The sequence below is a fragment of the Aptenodytes forsteri genome, unplaced genomic scaffold (genome assembly GCF_000699145.1).
Source record: "Aptenodytes forsteri isolate BGI_AS27 unplaced genomic scaffold, ASM69914v1 Scaffold137, whole genome shotgun sequence".
Classification (NCBI taxonomy): domain Eukaryota; kingdom Metazoa; phylum Chordata; class Aves; order Sphenisciformes; family Spheniscidae; genus Aptenodytes; species Aptenodytes forsteri.
The window spans coordinates 4,396,177-4,421,141 of record NW_008796221.1 but is presented as its reverse complement, the minus strand read 5'-3'; the positions used below and the strand labels follow the sequence as shown (position 1 = coordinate 4,421,141).

Below are 24,965 nucleotides of genomic sequence, written 5' to 3'. Positions count from 1 at the left end.
GGCTGCTGGCTTCCCAGCCCGCACGGCTGGGAGACGCTGCTTGCACCCAGGCGGGTTCCCCGCGGCTTCCTGCGCCCGCCTGAAGGGGTTGCTTTCGGGCGCTGCTGTATCATCGTGCCTTCTTGTCGGTCACCTTTTAATCCGATCTGCCTCGTCTCATGAGAAACCAGCTTCGTACCCAGCGCTACCCAGCGCTGGTGTGCGCCTACTCTTTTATTTATTGTTTTAAGTGGGAACTACCCCATAGCCCCCACCAGCCTGTGTGTCTGCCTGACAGGTACCACACCAGAAGTAATCGCTCAGCATTTCTTGCTGGGGAGAATCAAGCCCTTTATTTGTAGCAGTAAATTCAGTCTCTGCTAAAACATGGTCTGTGTTGAAATTGCTGCGGAGTTGCTGTTTATGCAGATACTGGCTTTTGTGGAAACACCTGTTTGCTAGGAGAAGGACCAAGATGGTTGAGCAGCTGTCAAAAAAATAATAGGTGCCTCTTCACTAGCAATCTGCACAAGTGAGACAGTGTGTGCCCCACTCACTTCAACTTGCTCCTTCAAGTAATTATCCTGCAGAAATTTTCCCAGATGACAGCCACCATTTGGCACAGGATAGTACTTTGTTGTGTGTGAGTCATTCCTCTGCTGTGAGAATAGGCCGTATCTGACAACTTTGGAGTATTTGTGGCCAACGTTGAATTCTTCTAACAGTTTGTATCATTCAATAACTAGGTATTACAATTTTATTTTAGAAACACGAGATTTGTCTTGTTACCTCCTTTGGCAGGTGTCTCAGAGGATTTCATTGTGCTGAGTGGTGTTTTGTTCGCCATGCGAAGACATGCACAAGCCATCTAGAAGCCTTTTCCACGTCAGTGCTTTATAACCCGGGCTCCGTAAATTTGGGAAGATAGGAGAAGAATCTGGAAATGCTGGTGAATTGCTTTTCTTGGGTGTGATTTTTAAATTTTTTTTATTTTTAAAGAAGGATTTTATGTACTTTGTTTATATTTGAGGACAAACTGAAATCAGTGCTTTCTGCTTGAAGGTACATTGATTTGCTAATTGTTCTGCTTTCTTCTGCATGTTTTTTTTTCACTCCTCTTTTCAGGCATCACATACACTTTTTGTAAGTCTCTCCTTATTTCCCTTTTGTCCATTCTTTTTTCTAGCATCCATTTTCAGTTCTTCATTTGAGCAAAACACTTCAGGTGTTTCTAAAAGTTGTTCCTGCCTCTTTACCCTAAGTTTGTGACCTCTACAACAGAAAGTCCAGGCAATGAAATCAGCAGTGGCTAACAGCTAACTGGTAACAGTTAGTTAACAAGCCAGCACATGGTGATTATCGAGTTAGTAATGAATCTTCCTTTAAAAACATACCCTTTAAAATTAAATAGAATATGCTATCTAGTGACTGGAGAAATAATACAGGATGATGTGTGTAGCTCTAAAATACTGCTCTGTGCCTAGATTAATTTCTTAGTAACAATTGAATCCTATTAATTTAGAAACTTGCCTGTTGTAGCAAAAACTGTTAACAAGCCAGAACATGGTGATTATCGAGTTAGTAATGAATCTTCCTTTAAAAACATACCCTTAAAATTAAATAGAATATGCTATCTAGTGACTGGAGAAATAATACAGGATGATGTGTGTAGCTTAAAATACTGGTAGCAAAAACTGTCTTGACTTGGGGAATTTAATTTAATTTATTGGCAGATAACATAAACTTTTAATTACTGATTTGGCTAGTGAGATACAAAGAAGACAACCAGTTAAACAAACACTTGGGGAAAACTCCTTTGTTCCCCCTTCCCTTCACTCCAGGCACCTCCCCTCCCCTGCTTTCCTCATCTCCCCTCCCCTGGTTGTCCCCGCAGGTTACACTCCATCCCTTGGTCGAGGCAGCGGTGGTGCAGGACCTTGGGGTTGGTGCGTGGAGGTTTCTTTCTGCTGTTCCTTCTTTCTCATTTCTGCTCCCATGTGGGCCCCTCCACAGGCCACGGTCCCCTCAAGGGGGTCCCTGCCCTGGCATGGGCACCTCCACGGGCCGCAGTCCCCTCAGGGATGTTCCTGTTCTGGTGTGGAGAACCTCCTTCCAAGAGTGCATCTCCAGCTGCATCCCCAACAAGGTCCCCTTCCCCGTGCCTCCCCTCGTGTCTTTTTTAGCGTGCTGTCACACACCTTCTTCTGTGCTTCCCATTGTGCTTCCTGCCACCGGCAGCTCCTCCCTTTCTTAAATAAGCCGGAGCAGAGGCACTGTGTGCTCATCTGATGAGTCGGAGTTTTGGCAGGTAGTGGGTTTGGTCCATTATGGACCCAGCTGGTACTGGCCATGACCAGCACAGGGCAGTTGATGGCCTCCTCCCATGCAGCCCCCCGCTACCAAAACCTGCGGTTTATCCCCAACACACCGGTGTCCCATTTGGGTGATGCTGGGAGAAAGGTCCTGTTGTTGCCTAATTATAGGAACTCTGGTCTTCTTTCATAAACATAGAAATAAAACTTCTCTGCTGTAGCTTGCTAAATAGCTATATTGTGCCATGTCACTAGCTTGGTAACACTTTTACAATTGTATTTGTTACTAACTTGTCTGTCTGAGTAGTGTCTGCTCCTATATGACTACTGATACCTGGGTTCAGAGGCATCTGGTTTCTGTAATGATCACATTCATACATGTTTTCATGGGTTTTTTTGCCTAAAATTTTCTCAAAGAGTTAGTTTTCCTCTCTTTTTCAGATCTGAAGGTACTAGTTCTGCTGACGCAAAGGTGGCAGCTCAAGTTGCCAGGGAAGAGTCAGAGCTCTGCTCCACCAGCGTGAGTAGTCATGTTCTTCTCAGAGAACATTTCACTTCCTTGTTGTTTTGTTCGTCCCACTCATTCAACAATCTTGTTATCTCATCCCTCTTATCTTTTGGTCTGAATTGCTGCCACCTTGACTTCCCTGTGGGATTGTGTGTGTCAGAAGAGATGAGATTTCAGATTTGGGGGAATCGAGCCATCCTCTCTCAATCCTTGCAAGATGCAATCTTGGTAGAACAAGGAATAATCGAGAGTAGTCATTTTTAACAGAAGGCTTGGGAACAAAAAGTTTCTTAGGCACTAAATTGCTATCGACAGCAGAGCCTGTGTGCACAGGGCTGGATGCAGCTGTGGTAAGAGTTGGCAAGAGTGATGATAGTGGTAAATGGTTGGTGTAGTATTGAATCCTGCTTTTCTGTAGCCTAACATGCATGCTGCCTTGGGTGGGTATTAAGTCCCCTTAACATCTCCCTACTCTCTTCCCAAGTATATATTATTTCTAGCTGTACAAAATTTTTACTTGACGTTTAACTTAAAAATGCAGAAAGTTGTGTGGTTTTCCTGAACCGTTGCAGGGCGTAGAGTCCTTGGAGTGAAGAGACTATGTATTGATACTGCTCTTAAACAGACAGGAAATAAGCCATTCTTCTTGCTCCTCAGGGCTTTCTATCCTACACTGTGCCTTAAACATGGAAACTGTAGAAATGAATAGTGTATCCTTGAAACGTCCTCGCTCTGAGGATGATGTGGCTAATGCAGACGAAATTAAAAGACAGAAGATCTCAGAGAAGTCTAAGACAGGGAACGACTCTGGGCAGAGCGTTGAGACTGTAACAGATCAACCTGACAAATCTCTGCTTGAGGACACGAAAAATGAAATAATCCCCAATGAGGAAAGTGAGGAGCAGGAAGATGAGGAACTAGAGGACAGTGATGAAGATGGAGATCCAGAGAGCTTTGCAGACATGATGAAGCATGGACTGACAGAAAGTGATGTTGGCATAACTAAATTTGTTAGCTCTCATAAAGGGTTTTCTGGAATCTTAAAAGAGAGGTAACTCTTTGTCTTGTTACGTATGTTAATTCCTTGTGTTAAGCAGCTGTTGTTCTCCATTTTCCTTTTCTGACTCACAGGATGCAACTGGATTATGTGTGGCCACTTGGGAGGTTCATCACTTTCTTTTCCTAGTGCTGAGACTGAAAGGAAGGTTTAATTTGGGACTTTGGGACTTTTCTAGATTGTTTTTCTTTTTTTTTTTTTTCTTCTTTCCTGTCAAATGGAGCTCTGAAGAAAGAAGCTGTGTATGGATAGAAATACACGATTACACTGACCTTTGCTATTTGTCTTGCTCTCTGGCAGCAGCATACAGCATAAAACCTTATGCAGTACACCCACCTTTTGTACCACTCTTCAGTGCTGATACAAGATGCACTGGAGAACAGTATTGAAACCATCCCTCTTTGGTTCTTCTTTGCTTTTCCCTGACTTTATTGTGCTAATGTCTTTAAACATGTATATTGTCAGATGGTCCGTTAGGCTTTAAATTATGGTCTGATCAGGGAATTTTATAACTCAGGGTGTGGAATTATATACTTAAGACGTTTGGGTTTTTAGTAGCTTTTTTTTATGAAACTTCTAGGTTTTAAGACAGGGAACGACTCTGGGCAGAGCGTTGAGACTGTAACAGATCAACCTGACAAATCTCTGCTTGAGGACACGAAAAATGAAATAATCCCCAATGAGGAAAGTGAGGAGCAGGAAGATGAGGAACTAGAGGACAGTGATGAAGATGGAGATCCAGAGAGCTTTGCAGACATGATGAAGCATGGACTGACAGAAAGTGATGTTGGCATAACTAAATTTGTTAGCTCTCATAAAGGGTTTTCTGGAATCTTAAAAGAGAGGTAACTCTTTGTCTTGTTACGTATGTTAATTCCTTGTGTTAAGCAGCTGTTGTTCTCCATTTTCCTTTTCTGACTCACAGGATGCAACTGGATTATGTGTGGCCACTTGGGAGGTTCATCACTTTCTTTTCCTAGTGCTGAGACTGAAAGGAAGGTTTAATTTGGGACTTTGGGACTTTTCTAGATTGTTTTTCTTTTTTTTTTTTTTCTTCTTTCCTGTCAAATGGAGCTCTGAAGAAAGAAGCTGTGTATGGATAGAAATACACGATTACACTGACCTTTGCTATTTGTCTTGCTCTCTGGCAGCAGCATACAGCATAAAACCTTATGCAGTACACCCACCTTTTGTACCACTCTTCAGTGCTGATACAAGATGCACTGGAGAACAGTATTGAAACCATCCCTCTTTGGTTCTTCTTTGCTTTTCCCTGACTTTATTGTGCTAATGTCTTTAAACATGTATATTGTCAGATGGTCCGTTAGGCTTTAAATTATGGTCTGATCAGGGAATTTTATAACTCAGGGTGTGGAATTATATACTTAAGACGTTTGGGTTTTTTAGTAGCTTTTTTTTAATGAAACTTCTAGGTTTTTTAAATTAAATAACATCTTTGAATAAAACAGAATGCAAATACAAAAACTCATTGAAGTGATAATCATTGTTGCCCTAACTTAGCAAAGCAGTTAAGGGTGCTTTGTTTACACACCCAGAAGTCCCTGTTTTTAAATACTGGCTTCGTAGATAGATCATTTTACATAATAAAGAGATATGTACATATTGTGTATGTACTTAATCTTTATATGCAGCATTAAGCAGCTAGCATAATCCTTTACTGGGGAACACAGTCTGTGCTGAACCTCCTTCTGGGAAATCTGCCAGTTTTGAATCGAGGTGGCCAAAGGTAGCTGGGTGGTAGAAACGTTCGTGGGCTCGTGGTTTTTCTTTGATCTTAGTTTATAACACCTATCATTAATTTAGTCCTGGTGTTTTTATGTTACCAGTGACTAGCATGTCTAGACAGCTATAGATAATAAGAGAGAGGACACAATACTCCTCAGGAAGGAATTCTACCAATACAATGTATGGCTGCACAGAGGTATGGCAAAGGGAGGCTTGGGGGAGATACAGTAGAAGCATTCCTATGGTGAAGTTTTATTCATCTTTCAACATTCATAGATTAAGAATTTTATTTGTCTTTTTTTTTTCCCTTTACAAGCAAATGCTACTTAAAAATCATTCAGCAATTGCAACATAGACTGACTGTGCTCTGTTAAAAGTCAGGATGTTTTTATTATTGGACATAGTGACTTGATTCAAAATGTCATAGTCAAACTCTTTGTTGCTATCACAGAGCATGCAGAGTAACTGTTTATTTGAAAGATGTTCTCTGTAATTGAATATATGTAACAGAGCTGAATTTGTCCTGCTTTCCTTAAAGAGTGGCTCACATGCACTTTATTCTGCAGATAATTTGAAGTGACAGAGTTAATGCATTTGTGTCCACATTGTAGCAATGCAGTAAAGTCGTAATTGTCAGTAATGACTGGGATTGAGGATATGCATTACTGATCTCTGCAAGCTAGTGAGAAAATGACTCAGAATAACTACAGCAGGTGTTCCGTTATCTGCAGAGGTCTGCTGTGTTTAGATATGCCAGACTTTCTTCTGTGTTCTCATTGTATCCTTCTGAGGGGTGAGAATAGGTACAGCTTTCTCATGGTTGAAGTTTCTTTTACATGAATTGTATTACGTGAATTCAGAATTCTTGAATGAATTCTGCTAACAAACAGCTTCTTGGGAAAGGACTTTATATGATGTGAGATTTTTATTTTTTTGTTACAATTTTAATGTGTGTTTCTTCCTATCAGATACTCAGACTTTGTTGTCCATGAAATAGGCAAAGATGGACGTGTGAGCCATTTAGATGACTTTTCTGTTCCAGTGGATGATGAGGTAAATTTTGAGGTAAAAATTCGGTAATGGCTATGCTCCTCAAGCAAAAACATTAAAAGGCTGAAAGTTATTCCGTGAGGGTTATCGGATGTTTGTTTTTCCCCCCAAATATGTATTAGGACCCATCAGAAGAAACATTTACAGTTTTGTCAGATGAAGACAAACAGCGTTTAGAGGAGCTCCAGCTTCTTAAGAATAAGGAAACTAGTGTTGCCATAGAGGTAAAATTAATAAATGATACGAAGTTTGGGGTGGGGGAGGAGGACGAGAGAGTGAAAGGTACGTGCTTTCTAGTGCATGTAAGGTATAAGCAGTTTGAACATGATGCAACAAGTAATAACGAAATGTTTGGGGTTCAATTCTGTAAAGCCTTACAGATACAGTCATATTCATGCACATGAGTTGTCATTTTGATTTCGGTGGGACTGTACACACAAACTCAAATACACGTCTTAATTTCTGTGATCTTAAAATTTTCTTGTGATATTTTGGTTTTCTGTTTAGTAGTATTTTATAGGATAATTATGTAAGAAGGATTAAATAAAACATCCATCCTGATGAAAGGCTATCTTCAAGGTCAGTGTTTAGTGATTTAATAGAAAAGAAGATAAATACGCTCTTCTGTAACAAGAAAAAAAAGAAGGTACAAAATGAAACTAAAACTTGGTATTTTTAAACATCCAAATATTCCATGTACTTGAAGAATAACTGTTGAACTAAATTTGGGACACAGAGATGAGTAGGATTAAATCTGGTAATTTCAAATAAGCATTCACACATTAAATAATCTTATCTAGCCATTTTTTTTCCTTTAATGCATATAGAAAAACTTCATTTTGCCAGAGTTTTCATTAGGAGAGGGAATTTTATTAAGCGCAGAAGAGGGGAATAAGTCTTTAGAATTTTCTTTTGTGACTGTTGGGACTGGGGTTTGTAGCAGAGTTATTTATTATTTTTCAAACTAATTTTAATAAGTAGGCCAGACTTTTAAAAGTATACCTATTCAGTACTTTACTGTGATTTGGTGAGTTTTCTTTAAGCATGCAAAATTTAACTCTGAGAGAATCCCTCCCCTTTTGTATTACTTTACTTGGTTTCTGCATGTGTGTGTATTAACACAGGTAATTGAAGACACCAAAGAAAAAAGAACAGTTATCCATCAGGCTGTGAAGTCCTTGTTTCCTGGGCTGGAGACTAAAACAGAAGATCGAGATGGAAAAAAATACATTATTGCTTATCATGCTGCTGGGAAAAAAGCACTGGCAAGTGAGTTTCAGTATCACAGCAGTTGGGTAAAGTAAGTGCTAAAATTATCCCAAAAATAAAAATCGTTAGGAAGTCCTTCAAGTGGAGCATACCTCCTAATGTAGTCTGGCTTTGCTTTTTCCTCTTTGCAGCTGATGCTGTGCATCTAAAATGACTAGGAACACGAGGAGTGTCTCAAATTTAAATTTCTACAATCATTCATCAAATACAACCATGTTAGAAGTGAGAGGATCTTTTGCTATTTCAGTGGGAATAGGCAAAATAGGGGCTTTATTTTCAGTATTGTTTGAACTTAGCTTTCATGAACATACCTGGATGTGTAAGTGTGCATTGTGGAAGTAAGAGGTTGTAGCTGAAATGCATACATTACGCTGACAGTCAGTGTCATCTTGACTGTTTTGAAAATCCGTGACAAAATTCGCAATGACTTGAATAGACAAGCACCTATTTGTTTTCTCAGAGTTATCGTTTTATATAAACATAATATATTTACCATGATCTTTAAGGCTACTTCTGCTTCCAAGGCTAATTATCTTTGCAGAAAATTGTCTTTATTCATTATAAATCACAGTTACTATTTTGGAATAATCAAAGTAATGAAGGATTTTCAAAATGAAGTGTTATCCACCTTAATCTTGCCAAATACTGTTTTGGTTACTGGGGATAAATTCATGTGTTCTACATCTTTTCATGTTATTGCAAATTTGTTGCTACTGTAAGTTGAGAGGATTGTCTACATGCAGAATGTTGCACATTTAATGAAAGGTATTAAGGTTTGGTTTGCTTTAAACTGATTGCATTCCTATGTCATTTCAACTTACTACAAATGACAGTATGTAAACCTAGCCCTTTCATTTTAAAGATGAAGGAGATGGAGAAAGGATAAGGAGATAAGATAATTTAAAATTGGTAATAACACAATCTCCACATTTAATTTTATTATTTTTTAAGGCTTGTTCTAAGCAAATATGGGAATGTTGTACTTTTATTGGTACAATTATAATGTGTTCATGTATCTTGTTTAATCATGTTTAGAAAATTTGTATGTTTGCATGCTTTATGCATGGAGTATGTATACTTGCCAGCACAAAATCCTCCTCAGACAGTGGTGTTCTCTGTTGGTTTGCAATGGTTTTACCTCCACCTTTTCCTTCTGCTGCTTCTATTCCTTAACCATTGTTACAGTCAAGTGGTTGTTATTAAGCTGACCAGTCTGATTTAAGAGATACTGTAGAAAAGAATTCAAGTATTTGAAATACACTGAAAAGAATTTAGTGATGTGCCTCTAGGATTAAAACATTATCTGGAGCACCATCTTGTGACGCAGAGGAGCATCATCTATTTAAACTTGGATTCCTAAGTTGTGCTATAAACACCTGTGCATATTGGTGGAGATGTGTGCAGTTTCAGTGAGTGTGTGTAAATGCTTATGAACGTAGGATTTAAGAGTGCAAGTTCTTTTTAGTCAGGATTATATTTCTCTCTCGTGTTCATATAGCCACTAACATGTCTTAGTCCTGAGTGGGTTCCCCAGGCAAGAAACATTTCAGAAGCGTAGAATATTTGAATATTAGCTGAGATATCTGATTACTTTTGTTGTACCAAACATACTTTCCTAAAATTTAAAATTAGAAGCTGCTTTGTGTCTATAGTAAGTTTACACCTAAAATACTTAAAATACTTCCTTACTAAATTGTTAGTAAACTGCTGTTTCATCATTGTCCACAAATGAAGTTTGTTGCATCTCCGATTGAAGCTTTCCATATGTTCACTGTTTGCCTCTGCACGATTCCATTGCATAACTGTCTAAATTGCTGTCATCCACCACCTAACTGTTGGATGCTCTCTAAAGCATAAACAATCCCATAACCATAAACCTGCATGTTCACCTCTAAAAACCCTTTGACAGTCTAAAAATTAAATGCTACTTTTTTGTGCTCTTTATGCTATGCATTGGGACAGAGGTCAGAACTGCAACAGGTAAGAGATGTTGACATTTCATGCTAACAAAATGAAATGCCAACCATTATGACCTCCTAAATAGCGACAAGACTGGCCAAACTAGTAACAATTAAAAAACCCTACACATAAGTAATGCTTAAAATTCCCTGAAACAGCCAAGGACTGGGCTTGTGCTGCCTCTTTTTTCTAGTTCAGTATAGGCAGTAGTCATTCGGTGCAGAGAAAGTCTGCCAGTAATAAGTGATGTGAATTATCAGTTTTGACAATACCGTGTGATATCTATGGTAAATTTTCCATTGATTTCATTAAGGCAAGCCTTTGCCCTTCAGCCTTGTATTTCAGACACCGCTATCTGTATTTATACAACTTCAAAAGTATATATCATACATCCCAATATTAAAAAAGAGCTTCCAGCCCTCAAGTTGCAGCAAAAGGTTTGGAAGAAGGGCTTGGAAATAGGATTTTACTGTCAAAAATGTAACATGACTCTGAAACAGAGCAGTAAGGATTGCAAACTGTCCGTCTGTTCCATCTACCCAGTTGAATACTTTGAAGTATTGGGTGAGAAATGGTTAAATATTGGGACTGTAGCTGCAGCCTCCCAGTACTCAGCATGGCCGGCAGTGCAGGGGATAGGCACATGGCTGTGATGCCCAAAGCAGGAGGAGCCCATTGATATATATAGTATCTATAGAGTCTTTTTAGTCTAGCCCAGATTAGGGCTTGCTTTTTGAAGGGTGTTGAAATGACCGTGTGCAAGATGGATTAGTTAAATTTAAAGAATGATTCCAGCTGGAGAAGACTTTCCTTGAGAATCACGCTCTGTCTTCCTCTCTTCCCTTCTAATTACTGAGTTCTTCATGAAGGACCTTGCTCTTCAAGCTGAATGCAGTGTTTGATTGTGTTTAAGAGCAGTGGTGGCTCAGAAGGGAGACCAGCAGGAGCATGAGGTCTCTTAACAGGCTTTGGACCATACTGCTCAGTTTAGGTCCTAGGAAACTCCGGGGCGGGGGGGGGGATAAGGGCTTTGCTTAGAAACTGATGGTACAAGGCAAGTGTTGCAATAATTTTTAAGTGATTAAAAACTACATGTATAGTATTTTATACTGTAGCATGATGCGAAATTGTTTTTGCAGAAGTGTGTGTATGGATGGCAGCTTCTCAAAAAAAGCAAGAAGAATTATCTTTTACCAGGAAGTTTCATGAAAATTAAACATATTCACTGCCTGTGTGGGATAGCTGGGCTTTATTAAACTAACGTGAACAAAAAGAGCAACATTTCCCAAGAACTTCCTTCCTGCATTGGTGTTTATATACTGGAATAGGACTGGCTTTTTCAGTTAGCTTTTGCTGTTACAAAAGACGCTTAAGCCCTTTTTGTACAAAACCAGGAATGTCTGCTTGGTGGCCACCAAGAGATAAGGGACTTCTTATTTAAAACAAAACAAATCTTCAGTTTTGTTCTTATAAAACAAAGAATTGATAAACAAAGCACCTCAAAATTGGTTGCTAAACCTGTGTAGAATCAATCCCCCTTCTCAGTAATGCTATCAACAGTGGATGATTGTAAAAGGAAAGTTTTATCTCTGGAGGCTTTTATGTGCAACAAAAGCTTGACAAAATACATTGACAGTTTTCTTCCCTCTCCAGAAAACGCCAAATTATTGTACAGAATTGTAAATTAGTTGTTAGTCTGCAGGAGCTGAAGTTATCTCCCTCTGGCATTCTCTAAATGCGGCACAGTATCTGGCTTGAATTATTTGTCAATGTCTCTATTGTGCCGGATTTCTCCCTCCCGTAGGACTTTAAAAAAAAATTCACCTTAAATTTTTTGTGAGTATACTTTTTTTAGGCTTTTGTAGAGATACGACCTATGCTTTTGCGTGACATACAGAAAAAATCCTACAAAATAAGGAATATGTTAGTACTATAAATAATTGCAGTCTTCCCACAAACAGGGCTCCAATGGTCTTCATCTGTTAATTATAGAAGGCACTAAATGAAATGTAGAGTGGCTTTTATTGCTGAAAGTTAGTGTAATCATACTGTTTTTGAGAAATTTAATCAGGCAATATGGCAGTTAAATGACTAGGGTATATTTTTAGATAATTTCATGACAAAGGAACTGTCACCATTTCATTCAAGATTTTCTAGGTGACAGAATTGATTAAAGAGAAGTTTACAGCCCAGTGGAAGGGGAGAAGGTCTTTTGCAATGCACTTTGCAGCTTTTGCTATCAGTAATTCACTTTTTTCCTTAAAAAAAAAAAAAGGCAGATGGAAATTAGAAGAAATTGACTCTTCCATATTTGTTTTAAATGTAGCTGCAATGGCAAAGATATTAATTAAATTTTAAAAATGACACTTTACAAATTTTAACCTTTTGTTTTTAAAGATCCAAGAAAACACTCTTGGCCAAAATCTAGGGGAAGCTACTGCCACTTCGTACTGTACAAGGAGAACAAGGATACTATGGATGCCATTAATGTCCTGTCCAAATTTTTAAGGTAAGGCTGTTGTTTCTGCCAGCCTGGCTAGCATGCAGTCCTCCCCCCACGTTTCATGTTACTGTAAATATTATGCTTCAGAATTATGTAAGAGTAACACAAGTGTTGTCTAATTCATAGCCAGTGATTTTTTAAAAAAAAAAAAGTTATTTTAGAATATCAAATTTGAAACTTGTAAGTTTTGGAAGGAGGTGAGAATGGAACAGAATGATCCCAAGAAATTTAAAAGACTGTACCCTACTACTTCAATGGAAAAAGGTCCACAATTGAAGTTTGCTGATCAAGGCTCAGCAGCTCAAAGCCTCAGTGTGCGTAACCTGAATTAAAAGCCATTTTTTTCCCAGTGTGTGAATGTATGCAAGTATGTTATGAACCTGTCAGATATTGTTGTGATAATATGCTGATCAGTTCCTAAGCAGTTACAGTTGATAAACTGTTGTTCTATGTATTAATTTCTCCATGGCAACACAGCCTTAGATTCCTTTCACCCCATCAAGAGCAGCAAAAAAAAGATGTGCCAAAGGCGTGATGTGAACACAGTGAATTGCAGAGGAAGGACTATTTTAAAATCGGGTCAATTCAGTGATCTACTCGTAGGGAAACTTCCCCACTTCTCCCCTCCTTTTCCTTCACCCTCCTTGTCCAAAAATAAATGTTTGTAGTCTAGACTCTAACCAGTATACTACTAGTACTTGTATTTGAGAACAGAATGGTAGGAGCATAGTTTGGTGGAAAAATGTATGTAATGGCAATCCTGCTACCCCCTGGTGCCCATAGCTGGAATAACTGGAAATACTCCCTGCGTAACACAGGCTGTCAAGTACAAAGAGGAAAGGAAATTTTCCTCTCAAGGAAAGAAATGGATCAAATTTTAAATTAACTTCTCATATTCTCACGTAATGTGCATGCATGGTATTCAAACACACATGTTATTTGAAGTTTAAGGAAGAAATGGAAATGAATTTTTTTTTAGTGAAATTAGTGGTGGCTGTGCATTTGTGCATTGAGTGGATGTATATAAAGAAGTACTTCAAAGCTCATATTCTGAAAGCACAGTTGTGGTAAAAGTAATCTGTCTACATATTCTGAAAGCACAGTTGTGGTAAAAGTGAATCTGTCTACATACAATTAAAACAGAGAAGTTTCCCTGTGTTTTACGTACTTACAGATGAGATTAGAAAATGTCACACATATTCAGGGGTGTAAAATTGCAGCCTAGTTCTGGGGAATATATGTATATTTTCTGTTTTTAATATAGAAGATTAATAATTCTAGGTAATTATGCTGAAAATTATGTTCGATCTGTGGTTATTTTAACATACATAATATGTTTCTTTTGCTTTTAAGAGTGAAGCCAAACATATTTTCCTACATGGGAACTAAAGATAAAAGGGCTATAACAGTTCAAGAGATTGCTGTTCTTAGGTAAGTGAAAATATACTGGAGTATTTGCACTCCTGCCGTGATAACTTGAATATCTTGTTAAATACCTTGAAGACTCAGTATGCATGTGACACAAATGGTGGATTCGGGTCCTGATCTTGTAAAGCACATGTGTTAATGAAGATGCTATAATTATAATCCTTTTTTTTTTCCATGGTGATTGCTAGTATTTTCAGTCAGTGGTGCTCTGAGTCATAGGCTGGATACATGTATTTGGCTGAAGCAGTAGGCCAAATTGCCTACATGCTCTTACGCTGCATGGCTCCCGTGCAACAGCAGAAAAACAGAATGACACAGTGAAAATTATGTCCCATTTCCTTCCTGATTTTTGTTTTCCCCCTCCTCCAGCTGGAATCCTATTTTCTTTCTCATTGAACTCTCTGAACAGCTCCAGAGAAGGCTAATCACTGCCTTTGCTCATCTGTGAGTAGCCAGAAGCGGCAAAAAATGATGAAGAATTTTTCCTGCCTTAACCTACTCCCATAAGTTGCCTACTAAGATAAAATAAAATGTATTTTGTCACATTCCAAGATAATTATATGGCTTCTGGGCACTTGAAATTAGTGTTACATCCGTAAGTGAGAATGATGGATGCCTCACAGTCATATATTACCATATCTGTTTAGCTAGCTGGAATATTCTGCCTGGACTACTATTTACAAGTCTTTGAAAACCACAATACTCAAATGAGGAATTCCAAGGTTTGAAAGCCAGAAATTTGATCAAATCCATGTTAAAAGGAGGGCATTCACTACTTAATTCGTCTTTTTCCTCCCAGTGGTTTGCATGTGCATACATTTGCACATATAAAAGGAATTATTAATTTGTGAATCGTGAGAAGCCCCAGATTCTCGTTGCTGCAAGGCAAGTTTGCAAAGTGATGACAATTAACCAAACTTGTGGTGTAGCCATCTCAGGTGCTGTTCCGTTTACTTTTAACGTGGTCACATTTAATGTTGTGTCCAAGAGCTTCAGTGTGTTGTAAGCATTGATTGGGGGGAATGTACTGATCTGTGGTGTCTGTTCGGTAGTGCCACAGTACCCGACTCTCCTGCGCAGCCTTGGAGAAGGATGGCGTAGGAGAGGAGACATTACCACTTATCAACCCGCTCTGAGCTAAGTACGCTGGCCATGCTAGTTGATAAATTTGTCTATCCTGGTATAAATTTTAGCGGAAGTGTCAAAGAGCAGCTCGGTGATGAAAAGAACAGGGTATGCCTCCAAAAGTACTAGCAACAAAAATGAAAGATATCAGTGACAGATTGGATTTCATACCCCTTCATCTGCACTAAGCTTACACAGTGGCTAATTACTTAACTCTGTGTTTATGACTGTGCTAACTGGAGTGTATTCATGGTGTAGTTATTCAAATAAAGCAGAGTTCAGCTTGTGGGGTACAGTATACATCAATATTGCAACATACTTTTTTTTGAGTGCATACTGTAACATAGATGTGAAAAGACAGTGCTAATAGTCTTTGTCACGGTATACCTTTTCTCTTGTATAAGTAGCCTTAAGAATTATCCGTTCTTTTCTTTTAGATATTTCATTAAAATACTTTGAAAAGGCAACAACAGAAAATTGGGGAAACTGGACTCACTGCTTTTTGTATTGAAATGCAGGCATTTCTATATTTATTTAACTATCTGCTTTTCTAAGCATAGGTTGGTCACTGTTGTTTGTTTCTTTTTAGAATCACTGCACAAAGACTTGCTCATTTGAATAAATGTTTGATGAACTTCAAATTAGGAAATTTCAGTTACAAGAACCATCCACTGAAATTAGGAGAACTGCAAGGGAACCATTTCACTGTTGTTCTCAGGTAATATGTTAGTTTGTATTTAGACGATTCTGTTAGAATTTTTTTTTTTTCCTTTAAATAGGTAAGGGATATCCATGCATCTTGTGTTACAAAAAAGAAGAAAAGTCCTTCTATTGGCAGGAGTCTTGAATTTGATAAGTGCTGTATAATGTTGATGTTGAGCTTTAATATTATGGGGATCACAAAATAGTGTAAGCCTTTAATAATCTGTCTATAACTTTTTTTTTAATGCTAGAAACATAACAGGAACTGATGGCCAGATAGAGCAAGCAATGCGCTCTCTCAGGGAAATTGGATTCATTAATTACTATGGAATGCAAAGATTTGGAACCACAGCTGTTCCTACGTATCAAATTGGCAGGTATGTGTTGTTTTCATCTTTTTTTTTTTTTTTAAGTTTTATTTTTATCCCTGTATAACTGCTAATGTATTTTTGGAAATGTTTTTCTAGCATATTGCCATGTGCCAGTTTTCATTTTAGATTCAAGAAAGAACTTGTTTCTGAACTTGCTTCAGCAGGTATCTTGCATAATACCACTACTTTTAATATTGCATAAATCTAAACACTAATATTTTTCTTTTGATAAGTTGGCTAAACCTCCTTAAAATATATTTAATTAGTTCTTAATAAACTTTACTGTTTGAATCTTAGAGCTATTCTACAGAACAATTGGAATGAAGTAATGGATTTGATATTAAAACCACGACCAGGAGGTAAGGACTGAAAAATGATACATCAAGTGTTTCTGCCTCTCCTGTGTGTTCAGGAAAAACGCTTTTAGATTTTGATTCTTTTAATTTGAAAGGACGTTTGTGAGGACAGCTTTGCATGTGCTAAACTTCAGCCAGTTTAGCAATGGAGAAGCAACCTTCAGACTTTCTGCCTTTCTGCTTCTCTTTCTTTGCTGTGCAGTTTCTTGCAGTGGGGGTGAAAAGGGACCTGAATACTTATACACAGAGTCTGCTCAGACTCCACGTGAAGCCTTGCAACGTCAACTATTCTGTGATTCCGTTAATCTGTGTAATTACCGTGACTGAAACTTTAATTTTTCAACTGTTTTAACTAAATGATGGATGCTTTTTGGTGTGTAGTTAAAATATTTTTATTTTACATCCTCATTCTAGCTGAAAAGGGATACTTAGTAAAATGCAGAGAAGAATGGGCAAAGACTAAAGATCCAGCAGCAGCCCTCAAGAAACTACCTGTAAAAAGGTGCGTGGAAGGACAGCTTCTACGCGGACTCTTAAAGTATGGAATGAAGAACATAATCTCTGCATTTGGCATAGTGAGTGTAAAAGTGCTGTGGGGTATTTACTTGAATAAATGCTCTTCTGATGGTATCATGATGAATTTGAAATAGACTCATAGATGCTTGATGAGTAGAAGGTTAAGTGTAAAATCTTTACATTTATCCTGCCTTTTTGCTTGAAGTACTGCTGCATGGTAACTGACATCTGTAATTAATGTATGCATAATGAGCTTTCCAATTTATACAACAATCTCTCTGGTACATTGGAAGCAATACAGTTATACTTAGTAACCATGTATAATACAGATCTGAGAACTGTGCAAAAGTTCAGTATCAGAGTTCTGTTGCTTTAAAAGTATAAATCAAACTGATAGTGTGCTGATGAATCAGCTTGGCATAGAGGTGGTGGATTCACTGTCATTTTCAAGTACTGTAATCAAGATCAAATCTTTGGAGAAAATACCTCATCACCAGCAAACTACTGGGCCCATTGTAGGAGCTGAGGAATAATTTCTTGTTTATGAAGAAGATAATTAGAATAACACTGTGCTTTCACATCTGCAAAGTTTACTTAAGATTTCAGGAGGTTGAGTATGAATTCAGTGTTTTATAATAGCCCCGTGTGTTTGAGCTGTCGAATTAAAAAAACCCAGCTGATTGGGTTTTTTGGGGTTGTTTTTTTTTTTTAATTTAAGCACAGGGTTTTTTTGTGTGGATTTCAAATGTATAAAAGCATTATTTCTTCACATACTCTTTTCCCAAATAATGAACAAAAATCAAATCTGTATGCCAAGAAATTGCATTAGTCTTGTTGCTGGAAAAGGTAACATTTCAAATATATGCCTTTTTGGTTATGATTGAGAGAAAAAACTAAAAATACATCTTTCTAATGTTTCACTTTTTTTTTCTTTACCTCTAGATACCAAGAAATAATCGTTTAATGTATATTCATAGCTACCAGAGTTACGTGTGGAATAATATGGTGAGCAAGCGAATAGAAGAATACGGGCTTAGAGCTGTACCAGGAGATCTCACACTTAAAGGAGGTAAAATCAGACAAACAAAAAGCCAGTGATGCTGTGTAGTTCAAATTCCTAGGAAAACAAGGCACACATCTGTTTATGTGATACTGCTTACATATTTTCTTCTCCCTCTCACCCATTTTGGTCCAGTGATTTCTGAATCCATTGGCCAGTTTTAGTCAAAGTTTGCAAGGAATCCGAAGTTAGGTATTACACTTCCATGAGCTGTTGGTTTGCTTGTTTTTCCAAATAGCTGGATAGGGAAGAGAGACTATGAAGGACTGATTGTTCTCAAGAATGAACTCAAACTTAGTTGAGCTATGGAGAACTATGGAAGGATGTTATGAATGTTTTAACCACAGAAGTTTTTGTTTGCATTAGTGTCTAGTAAAGCAGAGGCTCCACTCAGTTAAAACTTTCTTCACTTGGATTTGGTCTGGCATTTCCCTGGGGTGAGAATATCCGCAGTATTTCTCCTTTATGTATGCCTGGTAAGGGCACTGTTCATCTAGCAGTCCTTACTTCATTCAGCTTTAGAAGTCACTGGAAACCAGGCTGTGATTCTGCCGGTAACTGTGATAGCCTTGAAGACTGTTACTTCTTTTCTTGCAAATGTTGTCTATTAAGTGGAGGTAAAACACAGTAGTTATTCCTCTCAAAGTAGGCTTGTTTCAATCAAATGGTTCATTTTAAATTTAGCTAATGTTAACTGTCACATCTATACTGGTAACTCTTCATTTTTCTGTCCTGATTGTAGCCACAGCTGTTCATATCGAAGAAGGAGATGTTGATAACTACACTATCCACGATGTAGTGATGCCATTGCCTGGATTTGATGTTATTTATCCAAAGCATAAAAGTAAGTCTGACTGTTAACTTATGTACTTAACTCTGAAAATGTAAGTCTGCTTTAAGATTGTTCTTAAAAGGAAGATTGGATCTATGCAACCTTGGTGACCGTTAAAACAATACACTATTTCAGATCTCTGGTACATTACTGTCAGCCTTTCCCATTGTGATAATAATAGTCTGCATTGTAACTTTTTCATTTAACATAATTCTGTTTCATACTTCTTTTTAGGTAGTAGCTTTTCCAAAGAAATTGATTTTTTTTTACTGAGGCAAAATTATTTATCTCAGCACAAGGGGAAAAAAGTGGTGAAATGTTAATTGAAAAGTGTATGCATTTGATTTTTAAATTAGAAAACAAACCAAACTTGTAGAATTTGTAACCCAAGCAAATGCTTGAAGTTAGGAAAAAGAACCAGATCTGTTTAAATATTAACCAATATGAATGTTTTAAAAATAAAAAAGCGCATATCTTTCATCTCCTATCTATACAGTGTATTGGATCTAAATTGTTCTTAATGGAATAAGTTGAGTGATCTATAATTATCTGTATCGAACATGGTGTTTTTATTAAGGGATAGAGTTGTAGAATCATTTCGGTTGGAAAGGACCTCAGGAGGCCATCTGGTCCAACCTTTTGGTCAAAGCAAGGTCAGTGCTGTATTCGGGTCAGCTAGCTCAGGGCTTTGTCTGAAACTTTCGAGAACAAATAGTCTCTCAGTTCTCCTCTAAGTCTTCTCTAAGTTAAAGAAGCCCAGTTCTCTCAGACTCTCCTCACAGGGCATGGGCTACAACCCCTGGCCATTGGGGTGGTCCTCCATTGGACTCATTCAAGTTTATCAGCATCTACTTTGTGCTGGACACACTATTCTAAGTGCAGTCTCATGAGTGCCCAGTAAAGGGCAGTAATTGTTTTCCTCGGTGTAGCTACTGGCTAAGCTCCTGTTGCTATTAGCTTTTGTTGCTGCCAGGGTGCTCTGTTAAGTCTCCTTTCCACTGGGAGTCCCAGGTGACTGTCAGCAGAGTTGCTCCCTAGCCTGTACCATTGCAAGGAGTTAATCATTCTCAGGTACAGGACTTTGTCCTTGCTGAATTTCATGAGGTTCCTTTTGGCCCATTCCTCTAGCCTGCCTAGGTCTCTCTGAATGGCAGTCCGGCTCTTGAATGTATCGACTGCCACCCCAGCCTGATTTTGTCCACAAACTTGTTGGGGTGAATTCCAGCTCCTCCTCCACTTACACTGATGAAGGTATTTAACAGGACACATCCCAGTTCTTTGAGGAACTCTGCTTGTAACGAGCTTCTAGGTAGAGCTCAAACCAGTAGTGACTATCCTTTGAGACGATGAGCCAGCCAGTTCTTTACCCATCTAGCAGTCCACCCACTGTAATGTTCTAACCTTGGATACAAGGATGCTGTGGGAACATGTCGACAGCCTTACTAAAGGCAAGGTAGGCAACAGTCACTGCTCTCCCCTCATCCAGAGGTGTAATAATTTCATCATAGGAGGCAGTAAGGTTGGTGGGTTTTTTGGGTTTTCTTTTCCTTTTTCCCCCTTTTGGTAAAACCATGCTCACTATTATTCACATTGTGTGCCCAGAAACACGTTCCAAGAGGATTAGCTCCATTATTTTTCCCAGGGACCAAAGTGAGTCTCACTGGTCTGTAATGCCCTAGATCATCCTTCTTGCCCTTTCTGAAGATGGGTGCAACACTTGGTTTTCTGCAGTCGCCTGGGACCTCCCCAGATCTCCATGATCTTTCAGAGATGATAGAGAAAAGCTTTACTGTGATGTGAGCCAGGTCTCTCAGCCTGTATCTTCTTCCACTACTGGTAGTCCCTCTTTCCTGAACCTTGCCTCTAGGAAGAGAGGCCTGGGAGACTTTGCTGGTCAAAACTGAGGCAAAGGAGGCGCTAAGACCATCAGCCTTATGTCTGTCACTAGACCAGCTGCCCCATTTAGCAGCAGGCCAACATTTTCCATGTTGTAGTCTTTCATTTCTGATGTTGCAGTTTAACTCTTGTTGCCCTTGATGTCTGTTGCTGATTTCAACTCTAGCTGAGCTTTGGCTTTCCTAACACCACCCCTATGTGCCTGGACAATGTTTGTATATTCCTTCTTTGTAGCTGGCCCTAGCTTTCACCTACGGTATGTGTCCTTACATACGAGCTTAGTCATGAGTTCCCTACTTAGCCAAACCAGTCTCCCAATATGTATGCTTGTTTTCCTCAATATCGGGTTGAACTGCTCTTGTACTTGGTTGTCCTTAAAAGACCAGTCAAGTCTCTTGAGACTCTCTGCCTGTCAGAGCTAAGTCCCAGAGCTAGGATCCCATTTATCACCCACCTCTGAAACACTTGGAAGGTGAAGGTCTGTTTGTGATGAGGCGTGGCTCTGAACCACATTGAGTTAAAAGATTGGAAAGAAAAGCTGCGATTTTTTACATTCAATATATGAGGTAATGCTGGCAATTACACTGCAAATCAAAGGCACCAGACGGCATTTTAGCTGCAGTATATTCTTGTATTTCCATTGCCTTCCCTGTCTTCTCCAGGTGTGAATGCACCTTACTTAAGGATACAAGACTGTAATAGAATTACTCCTTCTGTTGGCAGTGTACTTAAAGGTCCCTGCCGGCTAATTTCTTCAGAGGGCTCTCTTAACTCATTTCACTCTGCTGCTTTTTCAAAGATAGAGCAATGGGTAGTCTGGCCCATTTTTTTTTTTTTTCCATATACCTGAGATTAGTGTTGTGAAGTTTAGATAATTGGAAAGCATGCATGAGATGTCAATGAAATGTCAATAAAATATTTTGCAACTTTTGTTTTCAGCTGTAATTTTGATTTGCTAAGATTCTTTCTCGGTTACTGCCTCTACTAATCAGGTTGTAGAAGCAAACGTTGTAGGTAATAAGATTTGCAATAAGTAATTTTAAACTTCTGTGTAACATTTATCCCATATACGCTGAAAACTACTAAATACAAGGGAAGGAATGATTCATGAAAAAGGGCTGTTTCAACTGGCCGCACTACACTCTCTCCTATTAAATATTTTCCGCTCTTGCAGTTGGTGAGGCCTACAAGGAAATGCTAGTAGCTGACAATCTTGATATCAACAACATGAGGCATAAGATCAGAGATTATTCACTTTCTGGAGCATACAGAAAGATTATCATTCGACCTCAGAATGTCAACTGGTAAGTAGGAGGATAAAGGAAACTACACTTGAATTGACAGCATAGAGTACGTGGGATGACTAAGTACAGGAAGCATTCAGTTGACCCACGGGATGTACATGTAGACTGAAGCATAGGGAGGGAGGAATCTGTGCATTTCTCTCATGTTTTTTACACAGTTGAAGTTGAACCATAGCCTTACTTCTTCCTTGGTCCTCTGATTCTGTGATGCATGAGTGTCAAGACACCTATCAGTTGTTACATTCCTTGCAGGGGCTTGCCTGAACACTTCATAGATAATTATTTATGTTGAAACCACGATGGATAATATTCAGAACAGGGTTTTTTGTAGTCTTGCTATGAGAAAGTTGGTCTCCAATTACCTATCTGTCCATCAGAAAGATTTGTATCACTTAAACCTACTAAATCACTGTTGTTAGAGATACAACCTAGTAGTCGTGGCAACTGAATAAATACCTTTTAAACAGGTGACTGTACAAATGTGCAGAAAGACTTGATCACGGATGCATAGAAAAAAAAATAGAGCGTTTAGGAGAGAGACAAAAAATACCAATGTTTACACTTTATTCTAATTAGTGCTGATGTTTAAAGCTTACCTACTTCCCAGTTACTTTTTCAGCCTCGTCATTACATATGGAGTGATTTCTGTTAATGAATGGCAGAAGAGCAGAACATGTATTTAAGCCCTTTCAAAGAAGCTTAGATGGCTTTCTTCAAAATTAAGGCTTCCCCCCCCAAGTATTCTTAGAGTTGACACCATTCTTCCCAAAATTTCATAAACTATACTTCTTGTACAGCTGGAAATCCTGACAGCCCAGGAGGGAAAACAGATGAGTTATGCAAAGAAACTTCTTCTTTTAAATAATCTTCATCAAACAGAGGCAGGTCTTCTACATTAAGCTTTACCAGTTATTGCACCATAAATGCCACCTTACCTTATTTTATTAGAAATTCCATTTCAGTTGTAACTGCCAAAGTGGCATAATAATAAATAATATTATTATAATAAAAATATATAAATGTATATAAAATACATATTTTTATTCTAAATAATAAAAAAATAATTTAAAAATCTTACATATATTACAAAGGGAGGTCGTTGCATATGACGATCCCAGAATCCCATTATTTACTACGGATTTGGATAAGCTGGAAGGAAAACCATTACCAGTTCTTCCTACAGGTAGGCTGACTTTTCTGCTGATGTTTGTGAAATAGAAGTTGGATCTGGCTGCTGCTTTGAACTGCTACATACTGAAAGCTCTTTTAAGGAAGAGCTTTCATTTAACTAGACTGTTAAGTAATGGTATTAAAGATACCCGAAGTTAGGTGTCTAAATAAGGACCGTTATTTCTCAAGAGTGTGAGCAATTCTTCCAGCAGTCTGTATTGACTGTTACATTTTCTTATAGACGTGTAAAATCAAGTAAATGCTTAACAATAAATGTCTGTGAAATGCATGAAGGTGCAACTAAGCCACAAATTGTCTATATGCTTGAGCATGTATTATATGTGCTGAACGTAAGAGACTGCTCAAATACTTAACAGAATTAAATGGAAATTTTTTTTATGTTAACTCTGGTCACAAGGTCTTTTGACACCAGAAAAAGTGAAGAGAGGCTAGGAATTCAGTTTTGAAAGAACAAAAACTTATTTTGCTTTTAAAAGAAGAAAGCCCTCAAAACATCACTTCCTGCTGAGAGAAAATGTTAAGAAGTTGTTGTTTTATGAAATTCCACTGTGGATTGTAAATTGGAGTATGGTGGTGGTAGTTGTTTCGTTTTATGGGTTGGGGGGGTTGGTCATGGAAAACTTTAGTCCAGTTTAGAGGGCATCCAGAATAAGCATTACTTACATCCTTAACAACTTTTTCTTGCTTTGTGTCTCCTCTTACCCCTTATGATAGATGGTAAATTCAGGGCACTGAAGATGGAGTTCTCCCTTCCCCCATCCACTTACGCAACCATGGCGATTCGAGAAGTTTTGAAAATGGACACAAGCATAAAAAACCAGACACAACTGAATACTACCTGGTTACGCTGAAGGAACTGCAAAAATGACTTAGATTTTAACATATATAAAGCATTTTCCTATTTACATGTTCTGTACAAATCTTTAAAGACTAGTAGTAAGAGATTTGTATTTTTTTAAGTTTTTATTAGTGCTAGCATTTAACTTCAGTAGTCATTTGCAAGATGGTGGTTGTAATATAATACAGATCTTAGTGACTGGTGCTTTTTAATGAGTAAGTTGCTTGAGCTGTAACATGGGTGTATCTTTAAGAAATGGGCTTATAATAGTTTCAGACCTGGAAGAATGTTTAGCTTGCCTTTTTTTTGGCAAGCACTGAATGTTTTCATGAGTTCAGCATACCTTGAAGTCTCTTCAAAATTACAGCTTAGGAAAGCAAGTTACAACAAAATTAAGATATCGATGAACACTTACATTGCAGGAGTTTTTGCTGGTACCATTTGTGCTGATGCGGTAGAGGATTCTGTTCGCGAGGCTTTTTATGTGCTGTAAAGATGTACAGCTGTTTTAATTAGTTGGTCTTTTCATTGAGAAAATACTTGTGCGTATTTTCCAGCTTTACTAATACCTATGCTGAAGAACGGGTACTGAAAATAAATTAACCTAAAAGTGTAAGCGTGTATCAGTAACTGCTTCCTTTACAGGTCTCGTCTGTCCGTTGCTGGCAGGGGATGAGCCGGGCTTCTAGTGGGGAAAAAAATACTATAAAGCTGTTCTAAAAGACACTGCGTTTTCAGCCTCTTCCTAAACCAAATAAAAAGCTTGTGTTGCTAAAATCACGTAAATAGAAGACTGTCGCCTGCCGCGGTGGCTGGAAGGCCATTTGCGCCCGTGAAGTACCTCGGGAGAGGACGTCGCTCGCCCAGCACGAAGCGGTGGAGGCTCCTGAACCAGCGGGGCCGCGCCTTCCACGCGGGAACAAAACCAGCTGGTCCTCGACCTCAGCCGCGCCCCGCCTTCCT

The 24,965-nt window shown here is 38.4% G+C and overlaps 1 protein-coding gene across 4 annotated transcripts; it reads left to right on the top strand.

The window, feature by feature from the left end:
• The first annotated feature begins 782 nt into the window (after nt 1-782).
• On the top strand, nt 783-24,713 carry PUS7 (pseudouridylate synthase 7 (putative)). 4 transcript variants are annotated; one of them, XM_009289048.2, is made up of 18 exons: nt 783-928; nt 2,733-2,811; nt 3,457-3,633; nt 4,485-4,701; nt 6,571-6,655; nt 6,775-6,876; nt 7,777-7,921; nt 12,278-12,389; nt 13,737-13,814; nt 15,526-15,654; nt 15,890-16,015; nt 16,307-16,368; nt 16,780-16,940; nt 17,824-17,950; nt 18,684-18,785; nt 21,844-21,973; nt 23,065-23,156; nt 23,879-24,713. In XM_009289048.2, exons 3-18 carry the CDS (start codon nt 3,486-3,488, stop codon nt 24,013-24,015), a joined length of 1,953 nt encoding a protein of 650 aa, XP_009287323.1. In that variant the 5' UTR covers nt 783-928; nt 2,733-2,811; nt 3,457-3,485; the 3' UTR covers nt 24,016-24,713. The 4 variants fall into 4 exon arrangements, with proteins under 4 accessions (XP_009287323.1, XP_009287320.1, XP_009287322.1 ...); XM_009289045.2 differs by having other exon boundaries at nt 6,571-6,667; XM_009289047.2 differs by lacking the exon at nt 4,485-4,701 and having other exon boundaries at nt 3,457-3,850.
• Nucleotides 24,714-24,965: the final 252 nt, after the last annotated feature.